Source organism: Melanotaenia boesemani, chromosome 1 (assembly GCF_017639745.1).
Source record: "Melanotaenia boesemani isolate fMelBoe1 chromosome 1, fMelBoe1.pri, whole genome shotgun sequence".
Lineage (NCBI taxonomy): Eukaryota > Metazoa > Chordata > Actinopteri > Atheriniformes > Melanotaeniidae > Melanotaenia > Melanotaenia boesemani.
The window spans coordinates 11571623-11596959 of NC_055682.1; the positions used below are offsets into that span (position 1 = coordinate 11571623).

The 25337-nt window shown below is 37.8% G+C and overlaps 1 protein-coding gene across 2 annotated transcripts in view; it reads right to left on the reverse strand.

Moving 5' to 3' along the window:
* Positions 1-25337, reverse strand: part of LOC121643919 (A disintegrin and metalloproteinase with thrombospondin motifs 7) — a 124266-nt gene that overhangs the window by 8566 nt on the left and 90363 nt on the right. For both annotated transcript variants that reach the window (XM_041991545.1, XM_041991535.1), the window contains exons 20-23: positions 24973-25125; positions 23842-24015; positions 21152-21298; positions 19947-20109 (exon numbers count right to left, since the gene is read on the reverse strand). In XM_041991545.1, coding sequence (XP_041847479.1) covers positions 19947-20109; positions 21152-21298; positions 23842-24015; positions 24973-25125 — 637 coding nt within the window. The remainder of the gene's footprint in view (positions 1-19946; positions 20110-21151; positions 21299-23841; positions 24016-24972; positions 25126-25337) is intronic.

The following is a 25337-nucleotide window of genomic DNA, read 5'->3' on the forward strand; positions in this document are numbered from 1 at the left end:
TTTACTTCAGTTACAGAGTGTGATGGCCTGGGACCAGCAATAGGTTGATATACATTATCAGCACAGATTCAATTTATAAGTTCTAACTCCAGGATTTATTTAAAAAGACACGGGTTGGCAAGGCAAGCATAGTGGGGGAAGGGCCAGGCAACCCCCCCATGTAAAAAAAAAAAAACACAACAGAATCCCAAATGTCCAACATGCCCCCTAAGAAACATAGCGAGGGTTTCAGGGCTCAGGTTAATAGCAAGAAACAGTTACCAGGCAGAGATGTCACACAACAATCTCACAGCCTCAAACCTGAGGAGTGTATGTGCAAGAACTGAAATGCAGAGTTTCTTACTGTGGCTAAAAGTGTCTTTAAACTGCAGTTAACCAAAAATAACATAATATACTTTGTTAGATTATTGAATCAGTACTGACTATGGTGTTTTTTAGATGTGGGACATAAATCTTAACATAGAATGAATGGTACTGTCAATGACCAGTTTTCATTTCTAGACAGCTGCTGTAGCACAGCTCAGTGTTCTGAGTCTCCAATGGTAAATGATGTGTCATTACAGTAAAATATGAAGCCCCTCTGAGGGTTATATGGGCTGATTATCTTAATCTGAAGAGCAGGATGAGCTCAAATGAACCCCCACTTTCCTGACTTCATGTCACATTCATCATTATCAGTCCATCACTTCAGTCCATATTCTCCACAAATGTTTCTGTACACTATGCCGACTACAATATATAGTTACGAGGAGTAGGACCAAGGTGGGGGACAGTCAGGAGAAGTTAACTGGGTCTTAAAAAACAAACAAACAGACAAACAGAAAGCTTTACCAAGACAGGGTGCACAAGAAATAAACTTGGAACCAAGAAAAACAAAACTCAGCTAAGAACTCAGGACAAACTGACAGTGAAAAAGCTCTCTGACTGAGACAGGACAGTTGCAACAAACAACAAACTGCTAATGAACAAAAGAATAAGTCCAGATAATATACTGAGGAATTCATGACAAACGAGGCCCAGCTGTGGTATCAGAAGACCCAGGCCCTCTTCCACAAAGCAGGTTCAACAAACTCTGAGTCTAATCAGAAACTTGACTGACTCTGAGTTTCCAGTTCCAGAACAGCTGCTAGAGTTTAGACACGTGCACAAACCACAATAAAAAAACATAATCAACGGAGCTTCAATACCTGGATTTACCAGGGCAACATTAATATCAAAATTAACATGGGAATTAAAACATTGGTAGATAAAATAAACTCTGAATTTTATTCAGATGCAATCCTACTGAGGAAACCTGAAGATGCAATATCAAAACATCCTATCATACCCACACATCATTGCCCATTTCTCCAGTGTGGGGGACATGGTCCCCAGTGCTCTGATGACCACTGGTACTACTGTTGCCTTCACCCTCCAGGTTTTCTCCAGATCTTCCCTCAGTCCTCCGTATTTTCCAGTTTCTCATGTTCCTTTTTCCCTTGGTAGGACTTGTTCATATTCACCACTTCATATTCACCACTTCAGCTATCTTTTGGTGGTACATCCCATGCAGGGGCTTGTCCTCCCATGATGGTTCCTCTATTTCATTCTCCTCCAGGTTCCATTGCCTGAGGCATTGACTCATTGCTTCATCCCTTGGGACCATTTTCCTGATGAATTCATGGATGCTCACTAGTCCTCAGCCTCTCTCTTTGCGCTTAGTGTATAGCCTCTGACCGCTGGATTTGGGGTGGAACCCTCCATGAACAGCATCTGTGGTTTGAATGTCCTCCTTTGGCCAGCTTATTATCCCAGCAGGGTATCTGATCACTGGCAGGGCATAGCTGTTAATTACCTGGATTTTGTTCTTGCCATTGAGCTGACTTCTCAGGACTCTTACTCGTTGCAGATATTTGGCTGTGGCAGCTTTCCTTGTTGCTTCTTCGTGGTTTCCATTTGCTTGTGGCATACCAAAGTACTGTAGTTCTCTCAACATCTGCTATTCTGTCCTCTGGGAGTGCAATGCCCTGTGCCCTACCTTCCCTCTCTTTGTTATAATTTGGCCACAGTTCTCCAGTCCGAATGACATTCCAATGTCCTAACTGTAGATTCTGGTGGTGTGGATCAGTGAGTCAATGTCTTATTGTACAACTTCAGTGTTATGACCCACATCAGGGGCATGACTGGACGCAACACAAAAGGACGTCGGGACAGATGTAAAAGTTAAACACAACACATTTTATTGACATAAACATGAACCACAGAATAAAACCTGGAACAAAAGGTAAACAAGTGTTGTGGTTAGTGAAACTGCTGAAAATAAATACTAAAAGGTTTAACTCAAAACCATATACAAAAACCACCGAGTAAAACAAAGGAGTGTCCATAACTCGGGGTGAAAACTAAACAGACAAAAAGAACAGCAGTTCCAATAAACTAATTGACGTCTGTCACAAACAAAAGCCTAACCTAGCCCAACACAACAAAATGTATAATACAAAGAATAATAAAATGGAAGAACACAAACTAAAGGTGCAGCAAAGCTAGAACCAAAACTGGGTGGATTACGAAGGTGAGTCCAAACTAAACAAGACTATAACTAAGTTCCCTGAAGGGACATGAACAGCCAGGTGCAGCCCCACTGTAAATACAAAATAGCCTTCCACCAAAAGGACCACCATATAGCACAGCAAACGAACACCCAGAAAAGCCATGCCACTTTACTTCTGCCAAACCAAGAGAAGAGGCCACCTGTGCTAATCAGCCTCTCTCATCTAAGGTGAGGGGAAGCAGCCTGTGCTGTCCGCTTCTCCCTCTAGACTGAACACTGCAGCAGCCCTTTATTTCCTGGTTTCCACCAAGTTGCAGTATGATTGGCCGAGCGTGGAGCCAATCAACGGGGAGGAGACCGGGGTGCATTTGCTCCAGCCACTCCGAATGGATGTCATGGCCAGGGATTTGCATGTTGAACAAGCCCCAGCTGTCCGCAATGAGTGGCACTCATAACATTCAGCAAGAAGATAGCTGTAATAAAGGGCAACTCTAAGATGTAGAGGAGGTGACTGATTGGGGCTCCATTCCTGTGTCGGTAGCCACAGCTAGTTGTTGATGAATTGGCTGTGGGGTTCAGGCCCAAGCAAAACAGCAGCAGGGACAGTACATCTCTTTGGTATACACCACATTTGATGGAGACTTGTGCAGTTGGCTTGAAGCTGGCCTCCAGGGGGTCTACCACAGCCTCATTGAGTTGGCAGTAAAGGCTCTTAGAGTGATGTTGATCTTGTACAACTTCAGGGATTCCAGGATCCATGTTTGTGGCATTAAGCCATAGGCTTTCAGGTAATCAATCCAGGCAATGCACAGGTTTGTCTGTCTAGTTTTGCAGTCTCAGGTGACAGTTCTATCAACCAGCAGCAGGTGTTTGGCTCCTCTGGTACCTTTACCAATGCTTTTCTGTGTCTTTGTCATGTATTGATCTATGTGCCCACTTATCTTGGCCACTATGACAGGAGCTTCCACAACGGGACCGTTCCCTTCTGGGGATCTTTCAGTATCAGGACTGTCTGCCCGTTGGTCTATGAAATACAGTGGTCCCTTTTTAATCATGGGAGTTACGTTCTAAAAACAACCCGCAATTGGCAAAATTCCACAAAGTAGTCAGCTTTATTTTTTTACAGTTATAGATGTTTTAAGGCTGTAAAACCCCTCACTACACACTTTATACACTTTTCTCAGACAGGCATTAACATTTAGACACTTTTCTCTCTTGTTTAAACACCTTTAAAGTTCAAACCTTTGTAGAAAATTAAGTCCAGTATTATAGAATAAAACCGCAGGACGCAGAACATAATGCGCTGTAAAAAAGGCATGCAGAATTGCACTAAAAAAATCCTCGAAACTGCGAACCACGAAAGGTGAACCGTGTTATAGTGAAGGACCACTGTATTTAAATATACGTCAGAGTAATTTCACAAGTACTGAGATGTTCTATCAATAAATTCATCCCTACAAACCACACGACCACAGCAGTCATTAGTACAAGGCTGCAATAAAGTTGCAATTAGGATTTACTCTTGAGTTAACTTGTTAACTCATGAGTCATTTTAATAAACTTTAGTGCTCCTATACAGTAATCTTAAATTAAAACAAGACTATAACATTTTAGGACCTTAAAAGTATGTGCTTCTGACTTGTTTTGATTGCACACTGACATTCCTCATGCACAATCATGGGGCCATCATCGCCCTGCTGTGTCCTGAGGCTGAGAAATCACACTTCACAGCTTTGCGTTCCAGCCCAGGGCATCATGTGACAGCTGCCCTTTGCTTTTCAGCATGGCGTAACATGCCAGCAACTGTATATAACACATTGGCCATTTTGGACGTGCACCATGGCTGATTCCACAAAGAAACTCAAGAGGAATTTACTGGAGGAAGTGAAAAAGAAAGAGAGAAAATAACAGAACAAAAGATAAAACAAGAGTTAACATTGGCCTGACTTATTGGCTGGACAGAGCTCAGAGAAGAGACAGGATACAAAATGGATACCAAATTAGTCTTCAAGAGTGGTTACCAATGTATATGACATATTAAGTGAGCCATTTCCTTTCTTTTATGACTGCAACCTATCTTCTTGAGCTCTAATTTGCTACACTGAATCAATTAGATTAAACCTTCTTTCTGATAAAACCAATTCTCATATATCAAGTTTAATCAGCAGAAAAAAGCTGTCAACAAAGTCTCATTATTTGTGAGATAACTTTGTGGAACTGTTAAGATAATTTGTGAGAGACAAATTAATAACTCCCAGACTGATGAGTTACGTTATGGTGACCGTGTCCATTGTTTATGTCATCTATGGATTCTCTTCACAAATCTATTGATATTTAACACTGCTTGAAAGCAGTAAAATGTAATGCAATTTTACTACATTTCTAATTTATTTAAGTTATTCAAATATACTAATTAAAATTGTTGACAAAATGTCTGTCTAATGTATTATAATCAGCAAACAGGCTTTTTACAACTACAACAAAATGAGAGTTACAACTGAGGCTACATTATTCCAGTTAGTAAACTGGTAGTAGTAGAAGTTGACAGTTTTAGGGTCTCTTTTTAGACTTACTACACCAAACAGACACATTCATGGAGTGTAGAAGAAAGCAGACTGCTGCTAGGACACAATTCTATAAACCCAGACTTACAACCGTGTCAGAAGAGATGAGGAGTTTGGCCACATAAATCCCAGAGATGGGGAATTCTATCATGAACATAAGTATGGAACTCAACAACCTACTTTGCAGATGCTATAAGACGGCAAGGCTAATTTATTTATAAAGCACATTTCCTAAACATGGTAACCCAGTGGGCTGTAAATGATCAAAACAGACAAGATAATACAAACAGACATCAACAGGAAAAACATAATCAGCATCATCATTGCCACTATCATCAACATCGCTGTCATCATCACCACCACCATCAACAAAATCATCTAATATCCTCCTTGTTTTGTTTTAACTCCCCAGGTGGAAAGCATACCCAGATGATCCTTGAAATCTCTTTAACTCAGCAGATCAGACACTTTATTTTGGCCCAGAGCCATTCAGTACTAGTTCAAATCAATTCTTTTGTCATCAGAAAACCACAGTAATCTGAGTTCAGTTGGCTCTTACAGAGAAAAAACAAACAAAGTTTCGAGCACAACACAGGATTCTATTAAAGCAACCAAATGACCAAATGAGAGTTCACTGTTCAGGAAGTGTATCCCTTAATGACATAAAAAGTACTTAGCCTCTAATTGTAAAGAGGGAAATCCCTTGATACAGTCACATCTGCAAATATTTGAGTTGTATGAATGCAGAACAAAGCTTCAGGTCAACGTGTTGAGACTTGCGTCAACATGAAAGCAGTTTCCACCTGTCTACATACAGCAAAGGAGCCAAAGAAAAGCATAGAGTATGGTCTGGTCCTGACCTGATCAACTCAGAAGCTAAATGGAGTCAAACTATCCACACAGCTGAAGATGATCAAAGTGAGGACTGAAAAACAAGCTTTGCTGCTAACTGGCTTCAGTATATGATATGTTATAGTGATTCATGTTATGACTTATTAGTATTTATTGACACTTTGTTGACCAACATTAAGCAACTACATACAATAAAATGCCTAAAATCAAAATAGACATTTTAATTACCAGTATATGTCTTGTGCCCCTGCCAGAACTTGATCTCACAGATTAATAATAAAAAAAATCCACAAGATCAGTGTTACGGACTTTCTGTGAAGTACTGCTTTAACAAGTTTGTCGCCTTATCACTATAATAAGCCAATAAGACAGTGATAGAAACTTATGAAAAGATTCACATGCCCTGACATCACCGAAACATTGTACTTTTCTGGTGGGGTCAGAGCCTCCAATCAGGACTTCAGTGAAGCAGCTAACACAGGGAGACGCATAGCTGAATAACCCATTGAAAAAGCTTCATTACCAAACCTGAATGGCTGACAATGGATGTGGTCCAGCTTTGAAAGCAGGCGTATAGTCCATGTGATGTATTACTATCACCTTCATCTTGCCTCCACAAAAAGAAAACTAACCAAACCTGGCCTCATAGTGGGATATGAATAACCTGTAGCTTAGTCTATTGTCTGACATACAGTAGTGGAAATGAGTTATGGCATCACACAGCTGCTTGTGTGGTCAAACACGTTTTGAATGTGGTTCACAATGAATTAAGGTCACAGTTTTTGCTTCTGCAGCAAATATACACAATTTATGATGCTTTAACCAAAGCAACTTTCATGTTGCTTAAAAACGTAAAGCACAGAGCAGTGCCTTGGCCATTAATAAGACTAATGAGCTGGGTCAGTTACATTGGGGTTTACTGATACACAAAATGTTCAAAGTCTCATCTTTCCAATGATATAAACCATTTTGACATGAAACAACCACAGCGCTAACACTACAGCCTTTTTTACAGAAAAACAGAAAGTTTAAATGTTGACTTTCCTTACCTTTGAGTGCTCTCTCTAGGTCAAACATCAATATTTCCCATCAAGATTGGTCTCATTCTGTCCATACAGGTTAGGTGAGGATAAAAAAAAAATCAGTGTGTTCTAAAGTGTGTAACTTTTTATCAGTAATACTTACAGTGATTCTGATTTCTGTGGGTGAAACTAGAGAGTGTTACCTTTACAAAGAGCCCAAGCCTGTACTTACTGTACAATCCAGAGGGTCAATAACAGCAGTAATTCTAATTTGGAGAGGTCATATTACTGGCGTTTTTGCCAAAATGACCCTGCTTGATAAGGGGTTAACTTAAATTTTCATCAGACATAATGGGCTGTAAGGAAAGTTTCTGGTCTGGTACCAGTTACAGTTGGAAATGTCTTGATGAGGAGCAGTGGACCTGCAGTAACATCTAACCATAATGAAAAGTAAAGGTAGAAGTGATTAAAGGGAGACTATTTTAGCCCAGCTGAAGAAACAGGGCCATGTGACTACTTGACGGACACACACTTCACAGCCTGGTCACAGTGTTGGCAGTGCTTGTTAGCAACAGATGGTGTAATCATGAATACATTACAGAGAAGCATCTCTGCACAAGTTTTTGTCCATGCTGTCCCCTGAGAGAATTCACTTGTGTTATCTATTCAGTGTCATCAGCATTGTTTTTGCCTAGATGTAAACACAACAACTCAGCACAGTCTTGGCGATCTATGGAGGGATCCATTCGTCAGCTTTCATTCGTCAAAAAAAAAACAAAAAAACAAAACATTTATTGATAAATTAATACATTTTCTCTTCAGTGATATGTAACAACAATAATACAATTTCCCTGGACAGACAGGGTAAATCAACTGGTCCAAGAATGAACTCAGCTATTACTATAATAATAACTATTATCAACTATTTGATGGGTGAAGTTCATTCAAATCTCCTACTAAGTGATTTTTTGTTTGTCTTTTTTCTTTTAAAAAACTTTTTTTTTTTTTGTTAAATACCTGCCTTTTTATAACTTGTTTCCACAGAAGACTTTCCAAATGGTTTAATGTGGAAAACCATCTGGTGCATCTGGTTAGTGTTCTGCAGATCAAAAGCAGAAATGCTCAGTAGTGTTGACTGCTCACTGCAATCGTATTTCTTCTAGCATATAAAAACACCATATGGGTTCATTAAAAGGGATCAGAAGGAAATTCAAATATTGAGACTTACTAATACATGAAAGGATAAATCCATCTTGCATGACAGTCATGCTTTAAAAAGCATATTGATAAAATATTAGTTCCACGTGCGAATCTTCCAGAAATAGACATCCGAACTCAGCATTTTTATGTGTCACTGGCCTTTTACCAAACATGTCATACAAATATCTCTCATGCTGGGACATACATTACCTCCATAAAGGAGGAGATTCATTCTGGAGTAGAAAAGCTTAAGGTTTTAGACATCCTGCGACCTTCAATTAATGAAAAACTCTTACTAAAAACATGAGCATCCATCAGATGTACACCAAAGTCATAAAAATGTATGGAGGTCAAATATGAGAATGTAACACATAATACATTTCTGCTTGGAAAAATTGTTGACACATTATGATGTCTATGGTGTTACAAAAAATGTAAGAGTTCTCTCATCTACAAGTAGGAAAATGTGCCTTATTGAAAAAAAGATAAATTCTTAACAGTAATGGAGGGTCACACACAGACCTAACATAAGCAATTGTTTGGTGCAGCATTATCATATGCCTCAAATACTTATGATAACACTTTTGTACCTTTATGCCTTCAAAATGTCAGCAAAGCTGGCATTCAGTTTCCAGGAGACAACTCTCTGAGAAAGACTAATTTCATATCTGATCTATAAAACAGAAATGCCACTGAAGTGGCGTCAGGAAATTTCAGGAAAAAAAAGTGCAAATGCAGTATTTGTTCAGTTATAAAAGCCATGTACATAAAAGGAGCAGGTAAAAACAGAGGAATTACATTTATAGTGATAAGAAAAAGAAAATACATACTCTTTTACGTTCTACTTATTAATGTGTGAAATACAGCAGTATGTGGGTAAAGCACTGTAAGTACACACCTCAATTCAATAGAAAGCAGAAGCAGTAATTGTTATCTGTATTATTATATTTATCATTATGATTTTATAGTCTTTCACACCATCGTGGAGGAATTTTGGCCCACTCTTCTTTACAATATTTCATAAATTAACTGAGATTTGTGAGAATTTGTTTCCACACAGATCTATTTAGGTCTCAAAAACAACATTTAAAAAACAAGCCCAAATCATTTATTATTTTCCCTGTCAGTTTGAGGTGTCTGTGCTGATGTGTTTGGCTTTCAACCAAATATGATGTGACACCACTTTGGTGTCATCTGTTCAAAGGACCTTGCTCCAAAAGTCTTGTGGTACTCAGGTACAACTTTGCAAACATAAACTGTGCTGAGAAGAGATTTTTTCTTCCAAACAAGCCACACTTGATCTCCTCTGAGCTCTGTACAGTCTGACCTTGAAGTGAACTTGCTGGGATGTTCACTCCTGCGAAGATTGGAAATGGCTTAAATGTTTTCATTTATGAAAAATGTCATTGTAGAGTGAAGGACTCTGCGTTGTTTAGAAATAACCTTTTAACCTTTCCTGGATTAATGGGCATCAACAAACCTGCTTCTAAAACCTGTGCTAATGTATTTTCTGAATGCCCTGCAGCAGCAAACTGCCAAAGCATATATTCATATAGAGACGTACAGCCAGAGTATGCTGATGAAATATATTGCCAACTACATCATTTAATCAAGTGTATGTGATCAGCAGCACCTGGCATCTACTTGCCCTCGTTTTCCCTATGGAGGCAAAAAGTCTGTACTTAGCCATTTACGGCCCAACCCATGAAAAAATGATAAGAAAAAGTCCAGTATTTTATCCAGTAGTTTATTTGGTCCTTTGACAAAATGTGACAAAAAATATGAACATCTTTTTGGGGGGATGTTTTCCATTTATTGCCATGTGATATCTCAAAATGATTAAAGTATGTTTTCTGCTTCCTGGTATCCAGGGGGCAGAACAGAAATATCATACTGTTTTCAACAGGATTTTGAGCAAAGTTTTTACCATAAAGTGATGCAAAATGTCTCAGAAACTGTATGCAATATGTCACTTTGGGCTCTATTGGGTTAAAAGTACTTAAAGTGTATCATGACTTGTGCTGTTGAGGTTGCCTTTACCTCTTTTTGTGACATGATAAACATAATATGATTTTTAGGACTATATTAGACTTTTTTTCCTGCTACACCCTTCCTCGTCAAAACCGCTTTATTATAGCTTTAAGTGGTCAGAAATAGTAAAAACAAATAAATCAGAACTCTTGTTACAGAAAATGAACAAAAATCAACAAAACTTTTTTTTCTTTTTCTAAAGATGCTAAAATAAAAAAAGAAAGATCCATTTTCTTTCTTGGTGTAATATATCTTATTTGTCTCACCTTTGGGTGGTCATAATGTTTTGACTTATTGGTACTCACTGAATAATAGCTGTGAGGAACATTTAATCTATAAAAAAAACTACCATCACTTGCTCACTGAAAATAATCTGAACCTTCAAACATCTACAAGAGTACACATCAAATGCAGAGCCCAAATTGAAGCCCTTACAAATGATCATCTTCAAAGAGGGATGCACATCAAAGCCAGAGATGTAGTTCAATTTATCTTAAGTAAAAAGTTAGGGATGAAGTATAACAGCCTGACTCAGCTTAAATCAGAAGACCAAGAATCTATGGATCTGTTTTGAGCAAAGGACATACAGCCTGTAATTTTCCTGCCCTGAATAGTTGCTTTGATTGCAACTGTCTTCCTCTAGTCTCTATAAAAAGTTCACATTCTCCGCATGCCTTGTTAACAAAGAAGGCTTTTCAGGCTGCTGTAGTCAGTTTTTCCATTTGTATTGTGTCATCTTTAAGAAACAGGCTGGTGAATTTTAAGTTATATCAATACTGTTGCGGAGGACCAAGTGCAGCAGTATGTTCCATAATGTAGCTACCAATATCTGTTCTCTGCTCTTTTAAAGACATATTTCCATGAAATACTATTGCATTTAACTGTTAATTGATTTTTTTTTTTATAGTAAATCCATATGTAGGGATGCATGATATTAGATTTTTGGCCGATATATGCCATAAAATGATACGAATACCGATAACCCCCCTCCACCAACTAAGTTGCAATGATTTTCTAGTTTACTCTTTTGTAGAATTAGAACACAGTAAAGATAATATAACAGTAAATGGGACAGAAAAAAGTTATCTTAGAGTAAATACAAGCTCCAATGAGCTCAAGTTCGCTCTGAATTTTCCATCTTCAAAATCACACAACTGCACTGGTCAATTCAACTGAGCTACATATGGACGAATCCAGGCAAAAACCGGAATTAGACCCTCTGCCATTGCTGCGGTGGCATTTCTGTGCATGTTAGATCAGAAGAGAAGAGAACTGTACTATTTTCTTAACAATGTCATTGAAATCTGGAAGAACTTGCACAGGTTTTGGGCATTTAATCAGTGGCCGAAAACTTAAAGTGTAGAGAAGGTGAATGTGAATGTTGTAGTAGGGGAAACACTGGATTTTATTGTCAATAACAATGGCACAGTAAATTTTTGGTGAACAGTTGTGAATCAAGCACTAAATTTTATGTATCCATGTTGCTGTCAAGCTTAACGTGGCGTGACAGGTATTATTTGTTACGTTATTTAATGTTAAAGGACTAAAAAACAAAGGCAAGATTTGTGTTTTATATTCAAGTGTGGACTGTCAGTTATTAAAACCAATGTGTGAGATGAAGCATGGTTTACATTAATTTATACCTAACCAATATGAAAAACAGAATAACTTTGAAATGGCTAGATACGATACCCTTATTGGTAACTGTAGACCACTGTCTAATGTTGTCAGTCCAGCATTACATGACACTCTCTCTACGCTGGCAAGCGGTAACAGATACAAAGTAATTAGGACTTGCTGCTACAGACAAATAAACAGATATATGTACATTTATACACACACACACACACAAACATACAGTACATACACCTATACATACACACTTATACCATGGTCTGGGTGAATACTCGATTCTGATTGGCTGGAAGGTGCACATTTTATAAACACAGCGTGTCTTTTTAATTAAAACAATGTGATCCGAGAATTGGGAGGCCTGTTCCTCAGGAGAGCCCTATGTCTAGCAACGATGCTGCGGAAAAGGCATTCTGGCTTTGGGGACACTAAGCATGTCGTTATTCATGAGTTATCTTATGCCATTCCTCCTCCAAACACATGCTAAGGTGTGCAGCTCTTGGAGGCAGCGCAGGATGGCTGGAAAGTCAGTTCAGTACCTCTCCCCTCTTTTTCTATTTTTCCTTTTGGTATATTGTTTTCTTTTAACTTTATTTTTTATATTTATTTAAGATGCTGTAGTGTTGCTTGAACTCCTAATTTTCAATTCAAGTGGATCAATAAATTTTTTATCTTATCTAATCTAATGTTTGTAATGTGTGCAGAGTGTAGTTTTGCATTGTCTTGTTGAAAAATGTTTAAGTGTTCCTGGAAGAAGTCATCTTGAAAGCATCACTGTTTTGTTCTAAAATCTCAGAGCGTTTCTGAGTAATTTTAACATAAGACTTCTTTCTTACACAGTAACATAAGTGACTTTAAGCCTTTATTGTGTCAGTCCTTTACAGTGAAATTGTCATGTTTCTGTGTGTATGTGTGTTTTGCAGGTAGGGCCGAGCAGGTTGCCATGGGGACGGAGGGCGGAGGCTGGAGCCTCAGTTGACACCACCTGCAGATCATCAGCATGCTCGTTAGCCGGCTCTACTCCCGGCTATTTAGTTTCATGCAGGAGCTCCAGTCTTCGCCAGATTGTCATTCTATGCAACGTGGTAATCAGGCCTCTTCCTACGATCTGTCTTGCACCCAGGATTTGGACTACACTTCATACCAAGCCACCTGCCTGCCTGCTCGCCCTGCCTGCAACCAAGCTCGCATCACCATCCACAGAAAGCATTTCCTGGTTCACTCCTCCACCATCAGTCTCACTCCGGAACACAGTAAGCCGCTGCCTAGGTAACACAACCCGGCCTCATCTCTGAAGCACATTAACCCTCTGTCCTTTCTTAGGAAGAGCTACCCGGACCCAGAACAAGCCACAAGCACTTCTTATCAATAAACTTTGTTTGCACCTTCCTCCTTGCCTCTCTGAGTGATCTGCTTTTGGGTCTGCTTCCTTGTACCACGGCCACAGGCCGTGTCAGAAATTCCTCCAGATCAATGGATGGATTAATACTATTCTTTACTGCAGAGGGAGAAAATATGCAAACACCTTTTAATCTTTGTTTATGCAACACTGTTTATTAGTAGCTCTAAATTACCCGTCACAACTTTTTTTTGGAAATAGTTTTTTGCTACTGATTGACATTTCCAATATTCCTCTGATGTGCACAAACAGTTGCTGTCCAGTAAAGAAATACGTGAACATCTCTGACAGACATAGAAATTTTGCTTTCAGCTTAGTGCTTTGAGGTTACATCTCCTCTCCAGAGAAAATGGGATTTTCAGATGACCCAGAATCAAAGTCCTGCTACAACGACATGGGTCATTTCTGATATCACAGCCAGAAGGATCTGACTGAAGGGAGTTAGAAACTCATACCTGTGGGTTTGGTTATAATAAATATAGCAATTAAAAATAGAACCAAGTTAATAAAGTTTAATTAAATCTGAAGAGCCAACATTTAGACAGCAATATTTTAATAAAGCCTCCACATCTTATGTAGTCTGTGATGTTCTATACACACACTGTGTAGTGCAGAGGCCACTAGTCGTTACTCGTTTGATGGCACTGTGACATCTATTATGTGGATCTCTGGAGCCGTCCCTTCCCAGCAGCATCCTGAGCCTGGGAAATTGCACTATAGAAATTTTTCTTCTGGGACACTGTGTGTGTGGGTGCGGCAGACTTTCGCTTTACACACCATGTCATGCGCTAGTAAGCAGATATAAACACACCGGCAGCTTTGAACATGCACCGTGGCAGATTCAACAAAGAATATAGACGGTCTTTTACAGGCTAGGGTTCACAAAACAGGTAGGATGCAAAATGGAAGCTGAGTTAGCCGACGATAGGTGGTGCATCACTGAGAAAATCAGCTAAAGTTCTGTAATGCATCTTTAACTTCTCCCTACTTCTGTTTTTTGGACTTTTTTCTTTGTTAGTAAGTATGGATTTCTATTTCATTTACTACAATTTTCTTTTTAGCTTTGTTTTCTTTTATTATTTTTAAAAATAAACTTAAAATTAGTTATCCCACGTGACACCAGTCAGCCAATCAAATCTGTGCATTCCAGCCTGAGTTAAGTAAGACATGACAGAAAAAGAAAGATAGCGATGTGAAAAGAAAAAAACAATCAGATCATCTTCAGAAAAAAGTGTTTGAATAAATGAGTGAAAGAAAGTGAGTCTCAAACTGTTCAGTTAATGAAATTTGACTGTAAAATTGAGATTGTTGAGTCAAGATGTGAAAACAGAAAAGGGGAATTTAAAGCTTTCTCTGGGTAAGATCTGCATTAAATCTTTTAATGTGCTTTTTTTTAATAAACAAGCAAATACATTTATTATCAGTCAGTAAGTTTAATTTTATACTAGTGTAAATAAATGTAGTCAAAATAGTTTATAATAGTACTGAATTCACTTTATTTTATGGTCAAGGATTGATTCCATACAAATGTTGACACAACTACTAGGTTACTTAAATATAAATCATACGTCATAGAGTCTAACCATAAGTCATTATTATCTAACTGTTGGACATTATGATATTCTGGGCCTTTGCTTCAGTGAATTTTCTCTAACTAGACCTCCTTAAATGTTAATTAAATACCCCTGATGTACTGCATAGCTGCTGAGCCTGATCCTGCTTAAATAGGTAAATAAAAAAAAAAAACCCACAATCTGGAAAATGTTTATCACAGTGATATAAAGGTCCTGCTTTTTGTTCAAAGGTCATCACATAAAGTCTAACGCCCATTTTCCTGACTGATAATATGTAAGTGTGAATAGTGGGGACTGGCAGCATACAGAAACAACAGCATCTGTCCCTTAAAGTTAAGAGTTAAACCCTTTTTGTTTATAAGGAGCATCAGCCAGCGCATACACTACATTTCCAGATCTAGTTGTGTAAGCGACGTAAACCTCAAACTCTATCATATATTAAATACATATCAAATAGTGATGTTGTCTGGATGACAAACAAGTCATATTAAACAGAAGCTTCACACAATGTGCTTCACTCCATCAACCTGATAGCTGGTAACATTTTGTTCTCTGTAATTTATCATAATTAAACCTCAGTGGCTCTGACCAATCATGGCTGATTTGACTTGGCACCTTCTCCCACCAGCAACATTTTTTCTCATCCTTCTACCCAGCATGTTCATCAAAATAACCTTTGACTGAAGTACCAGCCAAGTTTCTGTTCTCTAGCAAAGCAACTTGAATCTACAAAATTTAAGGATGTAGTTTCTTTTTATTGAATGTTGTTTGACCTAAGATTTGTAGCCTAGCATTTTAAACCTGAAACCATTACAGGCTCTAAAATGACCAATATGAAAGAGCATATCCAGTATGAATGACTTTCTTTGCTTTTCAGTTGGTTACAAACAGTTTTCTCTTGATGCATAATTGGTTTTCATACTGTAACACAATCAAATTAAATCTTCTACTCAAATTCGAGAGATTGTGTTTTATTTAAAAGCTTAGGTGGTGCAAAATTTAATTGTAATTTTTGTATTTCTTGTGAGTTATTTAGCATACTTCTGGCATTACTCATTTCAGCAATCAAACAAAATGACAATGCAACAGTGCTTACAACATATTTTGTTTATAAAAAAAGTCACACATCCTAATTAACTTGGATTACAGCATGGTAAGGAGCTTTAAGAACCATGAGGCTTTCTAAACAACTCTTTTTACAACTTGTCTGAAACCATTGTCATGTCTTGAAATACACCAGGTTTATATGTGAAAAAAGATACCTATTGATGAAAAATCGTGTTGTTCAATATATTCAAGTAGTCAGCTGACTTCATGTTTTTGGACAAGATGCTAACAGTCCTAGATCATAACAGCCCCCACAGGCCTGTACGCGCAAGACATACTGTCATGATTACTGAAGATTTTCTTTTAAATTTCAAATTTTTTTAAATATATTTTCTCATCTTTTTTTCATCAAGATTATGCACCGCTTACATTTGGTAAGAATATCCACAATCTCAATTTTGCAATTTTAGTGCTTAGTTGTTTTACTTGCTTGATCACCTATTTGCTTAGTTAAAACCAGATAGGATCCAAGAAATGTTATCTCTTCATAAATAAAACAAGCATAACTTAAATACAGTGAGTCAAAGAGACGCAACTGGAATTTTATTATGTTGGTACATCTAGCTTCCTCAAACGTAGCCCAAGGCCTCTAGTAAAAGTGGTTACTGAATGCTGAACAGATCCCATAAGGTTAGAACAAGGAGCTTAAAAAATATTTTATATGAAATGTTTTCTAACTGAGATAAATTGCTAAAACCTTTAAAGCAATCTGCTTACTAAATGAAGATGGTGTGATGAATACATTGTTCCAGTCCTGGGGTTTTATGGATGTCACTACTCTATTTGGCAATGCAAAGTATAGAAAATAAAATAATAAAATAAAGTTTCAACCTGCACTACAACCTTGAGGGCAAAGAAATCAGCCACAAGAATAGAGATGCCTTTTACACCCACTGTGTTACCTCAAGGTAACGGGTGAATATAATAAAAATGTTCTTTGCGATCCAGCAGTGACCTGTAGGGCCACTTTTTTTACACAGATTTTAAAAACATAATCTGCTTTTCAGCTGATAATTCTACCCTGAACATACTTTTTTTTTTTTTTATTCAAAGGTCTCTAAAGGTGAAGCAAAGTTTATATTCAAGTAAAGCAGTAACTCGCGATACTAAGAAGACTTTGGTTTACCCAAAAGATTTTTAGATATCAAGTGAAACATCATAATAGGTGGTTTAAAAGATTGGAAAATTTTATATATATATGTATATATATATATACATATATATATATAAATAAGAACTACATTAAACTTTAACATTGAATACATTTCCCACAGCATTAAATGATTTTCTGCTTTTTCTCAATGTAAAATTTCTACCAATGTTTGATTCCTTTCGAAGGCAAATAGGTTCAAAGGTTGCTACAGTCTCCATTTAATCCATTTATCTTCTGAAGGAGCAAGATATTAAGAAATTATATGAAAGAGTAGCAATACCTGGGATGTTGTCTTAACTTTTCATTTTGAGAAAAAAAAAAATAATAAAAACTCTTTTGCCAAAAAATGGTAACTTGTTTTTGTGTTATCTTTAATTTAGTCTTTTCATAACTTACTTGCAGCTTTTAGGCTCCATTCTTTCTGTTACCAAAGGCCTTGCACTGCAAGTCTGAAGACAAATATAATTCCATAAAAAAGAAAGTGTAGCTCTTGGGTATTTTGCAATTTCTCTAATAAAATCTTCTTACTGTATAAATGATGGACACCAAATGTTTTGGAAATGAGCTTATAATCCTTCCTGGGTTGAAAGGCGGAAGCAGTTACTTTCTTAAGCTCATTGTTAATTTAATAAATAATTTAATGAAATGCTTTTGATCTGCAGCAGCTGGCTGCTCTGGTTCCAAAAGATGTGTCTGCTTAGTTTTTGTAATTTGGCTTAATTTTTGTTAAAGTGGCAAAAAGCGGAAACTAATCATTTTTAGACTGAATGAATTTAATAATTGCTATGTGAAGAACTAGTGGTGTGATTTCATCTGGAGTATAGCATGAAGTCACAAACCGTCTCTATGTGTTGATCTCCAGCCCCGTGTTTACCAGCCAGTCTTCCTCTCTCCTCTTGGAGCCCTCGGCCCTATAAATACCTTCATCAAGTGAGCAATGGCAGCTCAAATCTTCAAAGCGGAATGGCCAAAAGCAGAACTTAACATTCACCTGCAGACGACCAGGTTTCAACATTACATCTAAAAACACTACAGTTGTTGGCAAAGAAGTTACAGGATAAAGAAAGACACATAACCCGGATTAACAGTGGCCATGTATTTTCAAAGTGGAGAGTACTGCGAGAGCTGAAGAGGCTACAGTTTGACTCAGAGTTAGCTCTTCTCCTGGACAGGTAAATAACAACATAAACGTTATAAGTTATTTTTTCCACAAAATGGTGATATAGTTTTGCTCAGTGTGATTGCTCTTTTCACATTTGTTCACAGATGAGGAGAGCTGGGGGTGGGAGGAAGAGGTAGAGGGAGGTGTGGCTCATGGCACTACAGGCAGCACATAACAGCAAACCTTGTGGTGAAACGATTCAGCTTTGGCCCTTTTAAATAAATGATGACATGTTGTAAAATGTCATACTGTTGCTCCTTGGAGGTTATATTTATTTAATTTAGAAACCAGGTAAATACTAGAATTTCCTGAAACAGGGCGGCATGGCTCAGTGGGTAAATCCTCAGCCTGTCGAGCTCATGTCGAGGTGTCTCTGAGCAAGACACCAAACCCCAGACTGCTTTTGATGGGTCGTGGTAAGTGCCTTGCATGGCAGCCATCAGTGTGTGAATGGGTGAATGTGATGTCTGATGTTTGGGTATCATTCCAGGTACAGTAAAGCACTATATAAATACAGACCATTTACCATTTTACCATTTACATCTGACCATGTGAAGATTATTCCGTCTTTGGTGGCAGCTAAAGTTGTTTTTGCTGGGTCTGTATCTTTACTTCAGTAAAATTACATAACATTACATTTTGCATGCCATTATATGTTAACCTGACATGGTTGTCATTATTATAAAAACTGTGGGTTTAATTTGAAAGAGGGGTCTTCAAACAAACTAGCAAAAATATTTGTTTGTGTGTGTTTGCTTAAAAGGAAATACTGCTATTGTGCTGTTCACTTTTGAAATTAATCAAGAAGGTGACAGGTAACTACTGATCTGCTGGGATTTTCACAGAGAGACTGGTCTGAAAGGTGGCAGATTTCTATGAAAATGCATTGCTGGTGTCAGAAGAGAAAGATGGATTAAACAAAAAAAGATGGACAGATAGATATGTGCTTTAATGTTCCTGTGTGGAAAATTTAGAGAACAATAACTCAAATAGGTCAGAATTTTATGTATTATGAGATAATGATGTAGGAGATTTTTTCCATGTCCAACCCTTTTTTGACCGCAGTGTACCATCTTCTGATGGCTACTTCCAATGCACAATGACACAAAGCTCAAATCATCTCAAACTGGTTTCTTGAACATGACAATAAGTTAACTGACTCTAATGGCCTCCACGGTCACCAGATCTCACCACCACCTTTGGGATATGGTGGAACAGGAGAGTCTCATCATGAATGTACAGTCGACAAATCTGGAGCAACTGTGTGCAGTGATGCACCAAAATCTCTGAGGAGTGTTTCCAACACCTTGTTCAATATATGCCATGAAGAATTAAAGCTATTTGGAAGGCAAAGGATGGCCCAACCTTGGAACCAGATGTACCCTAATAAAGTGTCTGGGAAGTGTGTTTTTGAAGCAAAAAAATTTAATACCATTTGTTTTCAGTGAGGGCAGCCACTGATGCCATCAGCAGCAAAATGCAAATTCCCTCAGCTCAGCAATCAGAAGAAGAGCATCAGTCTGATGATTTTAAACTCTTGAACCTGAACTTTAAACACTTTAACCTTAGCTAGAAGGATGCAGCCCTTAAATGCTCTCTGCAGTTGCAAAAATTATACTGTGAATATATTAGTGAGCAATCACACAGAAACTCTTTTATTACTATGCAAACATGCAACAAAAAAGCAGAATGATGGCTGTTTACATTGTGATTTACTCACCAGGAGGGGTGCTCTCGCATTCTTCTAAGTGACACTTTTGAGTGCTTACAGGCTGTGGCTCATGTTCACACTGAGCTTGATCCACCTCTTCACCCGTCTCAGTCTTGGTGTTAACACACTTGATGAGTCGATGCTGCACGCCGCCCCCGCAAGAAGCTGAACACTGCACAAAGTAATTAATAACACAGCAGTTCGTCCGAATTATCAGGTAGAATTAACTTCTCAGTTGTGATCAACTGTCTTTTGCTGATTTAAACTCTCCGGTTAACTTTCAGAGTTTCTGAGCTTCTGCTGTTGAATAACCGTACTGCTGATAGTTACAAGATTATATTTATATGAATGGACACCAATCCTTTTGATTTCTAAATAACTGTTGTTCTACATGCAGCCAAATCCTGCTAAGACATGGACTGCATCCATCCTTAGTTAATGTCCAGATGTCTCTGGTTTTTGGAAGAAGGATCAGCCTTGACTACAGAGTCTGTTTACTTCATTATCATGTAATATTTATTCTAATCCATACATTTTAAGAAGTAATAAAAATAAAGCATCTTCTTGTGGGCTATTTTTTCGTTTTGTTTTGTTTGATTTTGTTAGTTTGCACATATGAAAACTGGACAGTTTGTCACAAACCTGTTCTTCTCTCTGCCTTTGGCTTAATTTAAGAACTAGTTTACTTGCTTTTAACAGCACGACTTCTACCATCCTCATAACTGTGTCCAGATTTGGGCTTGGTAGGTTTTAAAAATTTTAGTCCCTGGAGCGCCATCACAACCACCTGATTAAAAACAGAAACCAAAGAGCTTCTGGATATAAAAATCTTGCTTCTAGCTTAAAAAGTCTGGGTATCCACAGAAAGTTATCTGTTATAATACTGAAGATAATATTGATCTCTAATCTCCACAATGTATTAAAGCATTCTACAGGATTTAATGGGTTTTTATTTTTTCAAAATGTCAAAATATCTGTTGTTTAAGCTCATTAACCTTTTTTAAAATGAATCCCACCTTTTTAAACACTGCATGAATCAGCAAGACCATTATAATGACATCATAAATTCATAGATTTGTATGAAAGTTAATCAAAATGTAACTGAGACCCCTTTATGACTCTGTAAATAAAACCACCTCCGGATTAACTCAGTGTTTCACATTTCATGAAACCAGTCTCGAAATACAATCAAGTGGTTGATGACAATGAAGTACCTGTCCCCAAGATCCAGTCAGCCACTGCACACACGGCTGGCTGTTACATGACTGGACGTTGCTAGGCTGAAGGTCCTTGTCGCATCGATTGTCCTCTGGACAGGTGACAATTCGCTGCTGCTCACCCCCACCACACACCTCGGAGCACTGAGAAACACACAATATCAAATGTGTGAAATCTGTGTGTAGGTTGACAGACATGAAATGTAATCCAAGACATGATAAAGACAATTATTCAAAATGATCCAGAGATGAAAAAAAATATAAAAACAATAGATTTTATCAATGAATCATAAAGCCCACACCGAAAATAAGTAAAGCGACCCTAGAAACCCAAGCTGAAGTCCTGCTATATTTCCGCACCTGGGTAGGAAATCGGGAAGGGGGGAGTGATTCACCTCTATTGTCAGACTGGGGACTTGAACCCAGCTCCTCCACTCCTCATGTAGCGTCGACTGATTTATTGTAGCTTGTACAGAAAAGAAATTCAGCTCACTTAGAGGCTTCAGAGGATCTTACTAAAAACCTTTTTTGTAATGTTTCAATCCAAATCAGCAGTGACATTTTGTTAAACAGCAAGTAAAATAGTTCTGAAATGTGAGTTGTTGGTGAGTTCAAACTCTGGGAAGCTCTGAAATTTAAAGACTTCTTATTTGCCACAGCAAAGCACTGAACCTAAGTTATTCGGCATGTTCTTTTCATGGCAAATTCTCTATGTTTAATAGCTTGTTTTTAAATGTAATTTTGTTTAGCCGAAGCCAAGACCCTCTGTCTCAAAAGTTTTAAATCTAGACTAGGAGGACAGGATGAAAAAAAAAAAAAAAAAAAAAAAATAAAATATTAAACTAAAGCGCTTAACGTGCCATATTTAATAAATGTACAAAGTATCATGTAATTCTGCAGGGTGTTTTACATCCTTTGTTTTGATGTTCTGTTTAAATGCCTTGGTGGTTATCAGTCAGTTTATTTATGAAAACACACAAGATGGTTTGACAAGTATTTCTATTCATCTATTCATTTTATGAACCCACTTATTCAACCCTCAGCAGCTACTAGGCAAGAGGAAATGTACACCCTGGATAGGTCGCTACTCGAAGATTTCTAACATCTATTCTTTTTATATTGCATGCAACATTTCCACAAATAAAAACTGGGACTTAATTAAAAGTTGCTGCAGGGTTGTTGATGCAAACATCAATCACATTTCAGAGTAGTATTAATGTCCTACTATCACACTGTTTATAGTGTTCATTCAGAGCTACTTTGGGTCAGTGGGTGTGTTGTTACAGATGGTATGCATGTACATCTTACTAAATAAAAACATTGCTAAGAACAAGAGTATTTATTTAAAAGAGTGCTTGAAGGGTTATAAATAACAGCTTAGTGTTGGGGAATTGTTTCCATTTCACATACAGAATATGCACCAAATCGTTCATGGTATAAACAGAATGGAGAGGTAGGGTGCGGAGGCTTTGCAGGACAGTCCCTCTCCAGGAACTAAACTGCTCTTGGCAGTACAGGTGAAACGAGGAGGACAGCCATCTCTAACAGCACAGAGGTGGAAAAGAAAGCCTCTAGGTGGTTCTGCATAAAGACAGTGGATTAGTAGGCGTGCTGTCACAGCTCATTCTGATGCCTTGGCAGTGTCACGTGACTGAGGGTGTCTGATATCTGAGACAATGCAAAACACCCAGTGAGGATACATTACTGATGATGTGCCCTAGCTTTGCATCATAAGATCTTTCATCCCCAAAAAAAAGGGAAAACAGTGAAAATTTCTCTGCTGAAATGAGAAAAGCTGATCTTAACAGTTTTTCTGTTAAGTTGTTTGAAATGTGTGCAAAGCACGATAGCGACTGAATGATGCTAACAATCCAAAAGGAAAAGTTGGTGAGGTGTTGTTAAGAGACGTACAAAACAGTTTGTAAATAGAAAATTTGTATTTTGCACAGTTTTCTATCATTTCAACACCAATTGGCTAAATGTATGTATTTGTTAAATCTATTATTAATTTATTAGTTTTTACAAAACATTGCAGTCCTGTCTCTTGCAAATGTTAAAAATACTGCTAGTTTTTGGATACTAGCAGCCTTTATTATTCAGGAATTCATGTGTGGGCCAGCTGTGTTGAGCTGCAGTCTCTGTATGTGGGCCACCGTCTCAATCCACTGAACTACATGGCGCAAAGGTTAAAAACCTTTAACTAACAGAAAGTTTCAGAGAAATAAAACTTAAGGTGGAATTTTGAACATCTTTCAGAGATTATTGGGATAGGAAGGATGAAGAGGAATGAATGTACAGGCTAACACTAACCTACAAAACCAAAGTTACAGCAGACTATGTAAAAACTACGGGTAAATGAGTTCACTTATCCAGATGTTGTTTTAAGGAACCACATTAAGGCTTGAAGAAACGAAAATAAACACCTGGGACCAGAATCAGGTCTTGGCCTTAATTTGAGAAAATACAATAAAAAGTCAAATATGGTAAATGTCAGTGGTTAATGAGTCAAACATGGAACACGGAAAGTACTGCAAAATCACTAACAACTGACCTTAAATAATTTTATACTCAGCATTTTGCATCATAACTTAAGACTTCACTGAAATTCATTCTATCCATCTCAGAAACCAAAGTATACACTAGACTAGTCCGTGTTTTCAAGTTTTGAGTTAGTTTATTTTGCTCACCTGACCCCATGAGGAGGCGTACCAATGGAGACACCGCTGAAGGTTACAGGGCATTTGTGTTTGTGGCCTGGGGGACATGGCTCGGCAGTGGAAAGGTCGAAGAGTTCGTTGATCCCGGAGGTCAAAACATTTGACCTCTCGTAACTTAATGCCACCTTCACAATTCTTGGAGCACTGGAAAAAGACAAAGTATCATCTGTATGGACACTGCAGGATCTGCAGCAGCTTGCAGGTTTGTGCAAGTCTGATGTAACTGGATTTACTCTGAGGTTTAACGAGATGTGTCACTCAGGAACAGAGCCTAGAATGAATTCCAATAAGATACGTGATGAAGGAGCACTGAGATGTCCAAACAGCAATCCCAGCTGCCTTTGACTTCTCATATCTGAAGAAGTCATGACCTGAATGATTAAAGATCTATTCATAACAAGAAAAACCCAAAACATCAATCCAGGACAATTTCTTCAGAAAAAACATATCTCTTCTTCTACATTTCTTTGTCACATTTACAGCTTATGTTTTTTGGTTTCAGTTTTTTATCTGTCAGGGAGGTACACATGGTTGCTTTGAACCAAATGCAATAATAATAGATAAACAGATTTAGCCACCTTAATGCCATCTCATTATTTATTCACTCTTTAAAGAATTATGAGGGAATGGATTTGTTTGAGACAACAGAAACAAAAAAAAAAAAAAAGAAAAAGAAAAACCAAAAACATGGTGTCATGCCAATCATAAAGTAGTGCTATCTAAGCGGATAGCCTTTAATTAGTTATTTAACAAAACATAACATTGAGTGAAAGGAAATTTCAAATGAACTTGAGATAAAGTCATAAATGAAATGAGAAGTAATTTTTCCAGAGCCAGACTTCTTTGGCTACTGCAGGACTCACCTTCTACTCGCCAAATGATAGAATGCAGCTTTGAGAGGCCTAAACAGGAGGCTACAGTCGTCTTTTATATACAGTCATAGTCAAAACCAATTCATAAAAAATACATTTCACAATAGGACTTTAAAAAAATGTATAAGAAATACATCATCAATATTCAGGCATCATTGATTTAAAGTGTTTGTGCAAGCAACAAAGGCAATACATACAGATTTAAATTTTAGAATATAACAAGTCTGACCTTAGTCCATTCTCCAGCCTTCCACATGGAACAAGGGCGCAGGTAACACTGTCGAGCTGGTGCAGGCCTCTTAGTTGTATCACAGTCTGACTCTGACCCAGTACTGCAAGTCACAGCCCTCCAGACAGCCCCCAGACCACAGCTGGTGGAGCACTGGCCACAAATAAAATAACAAGTGAGAACAGCATCATGAAGGCTGAAAACCAAAAGAGTGTAAGTGACAACAAGTTGTCAGATACTCCAGCCATGTTCTCTACGCTTTGCGATTAAAGGATCAACATGCTGCTCTGGTATGCACATGACACCTCACCAAAAAGGATGTGAATCATAAAAAATGCTAACATTTTTTTGCAGATATTGTGATG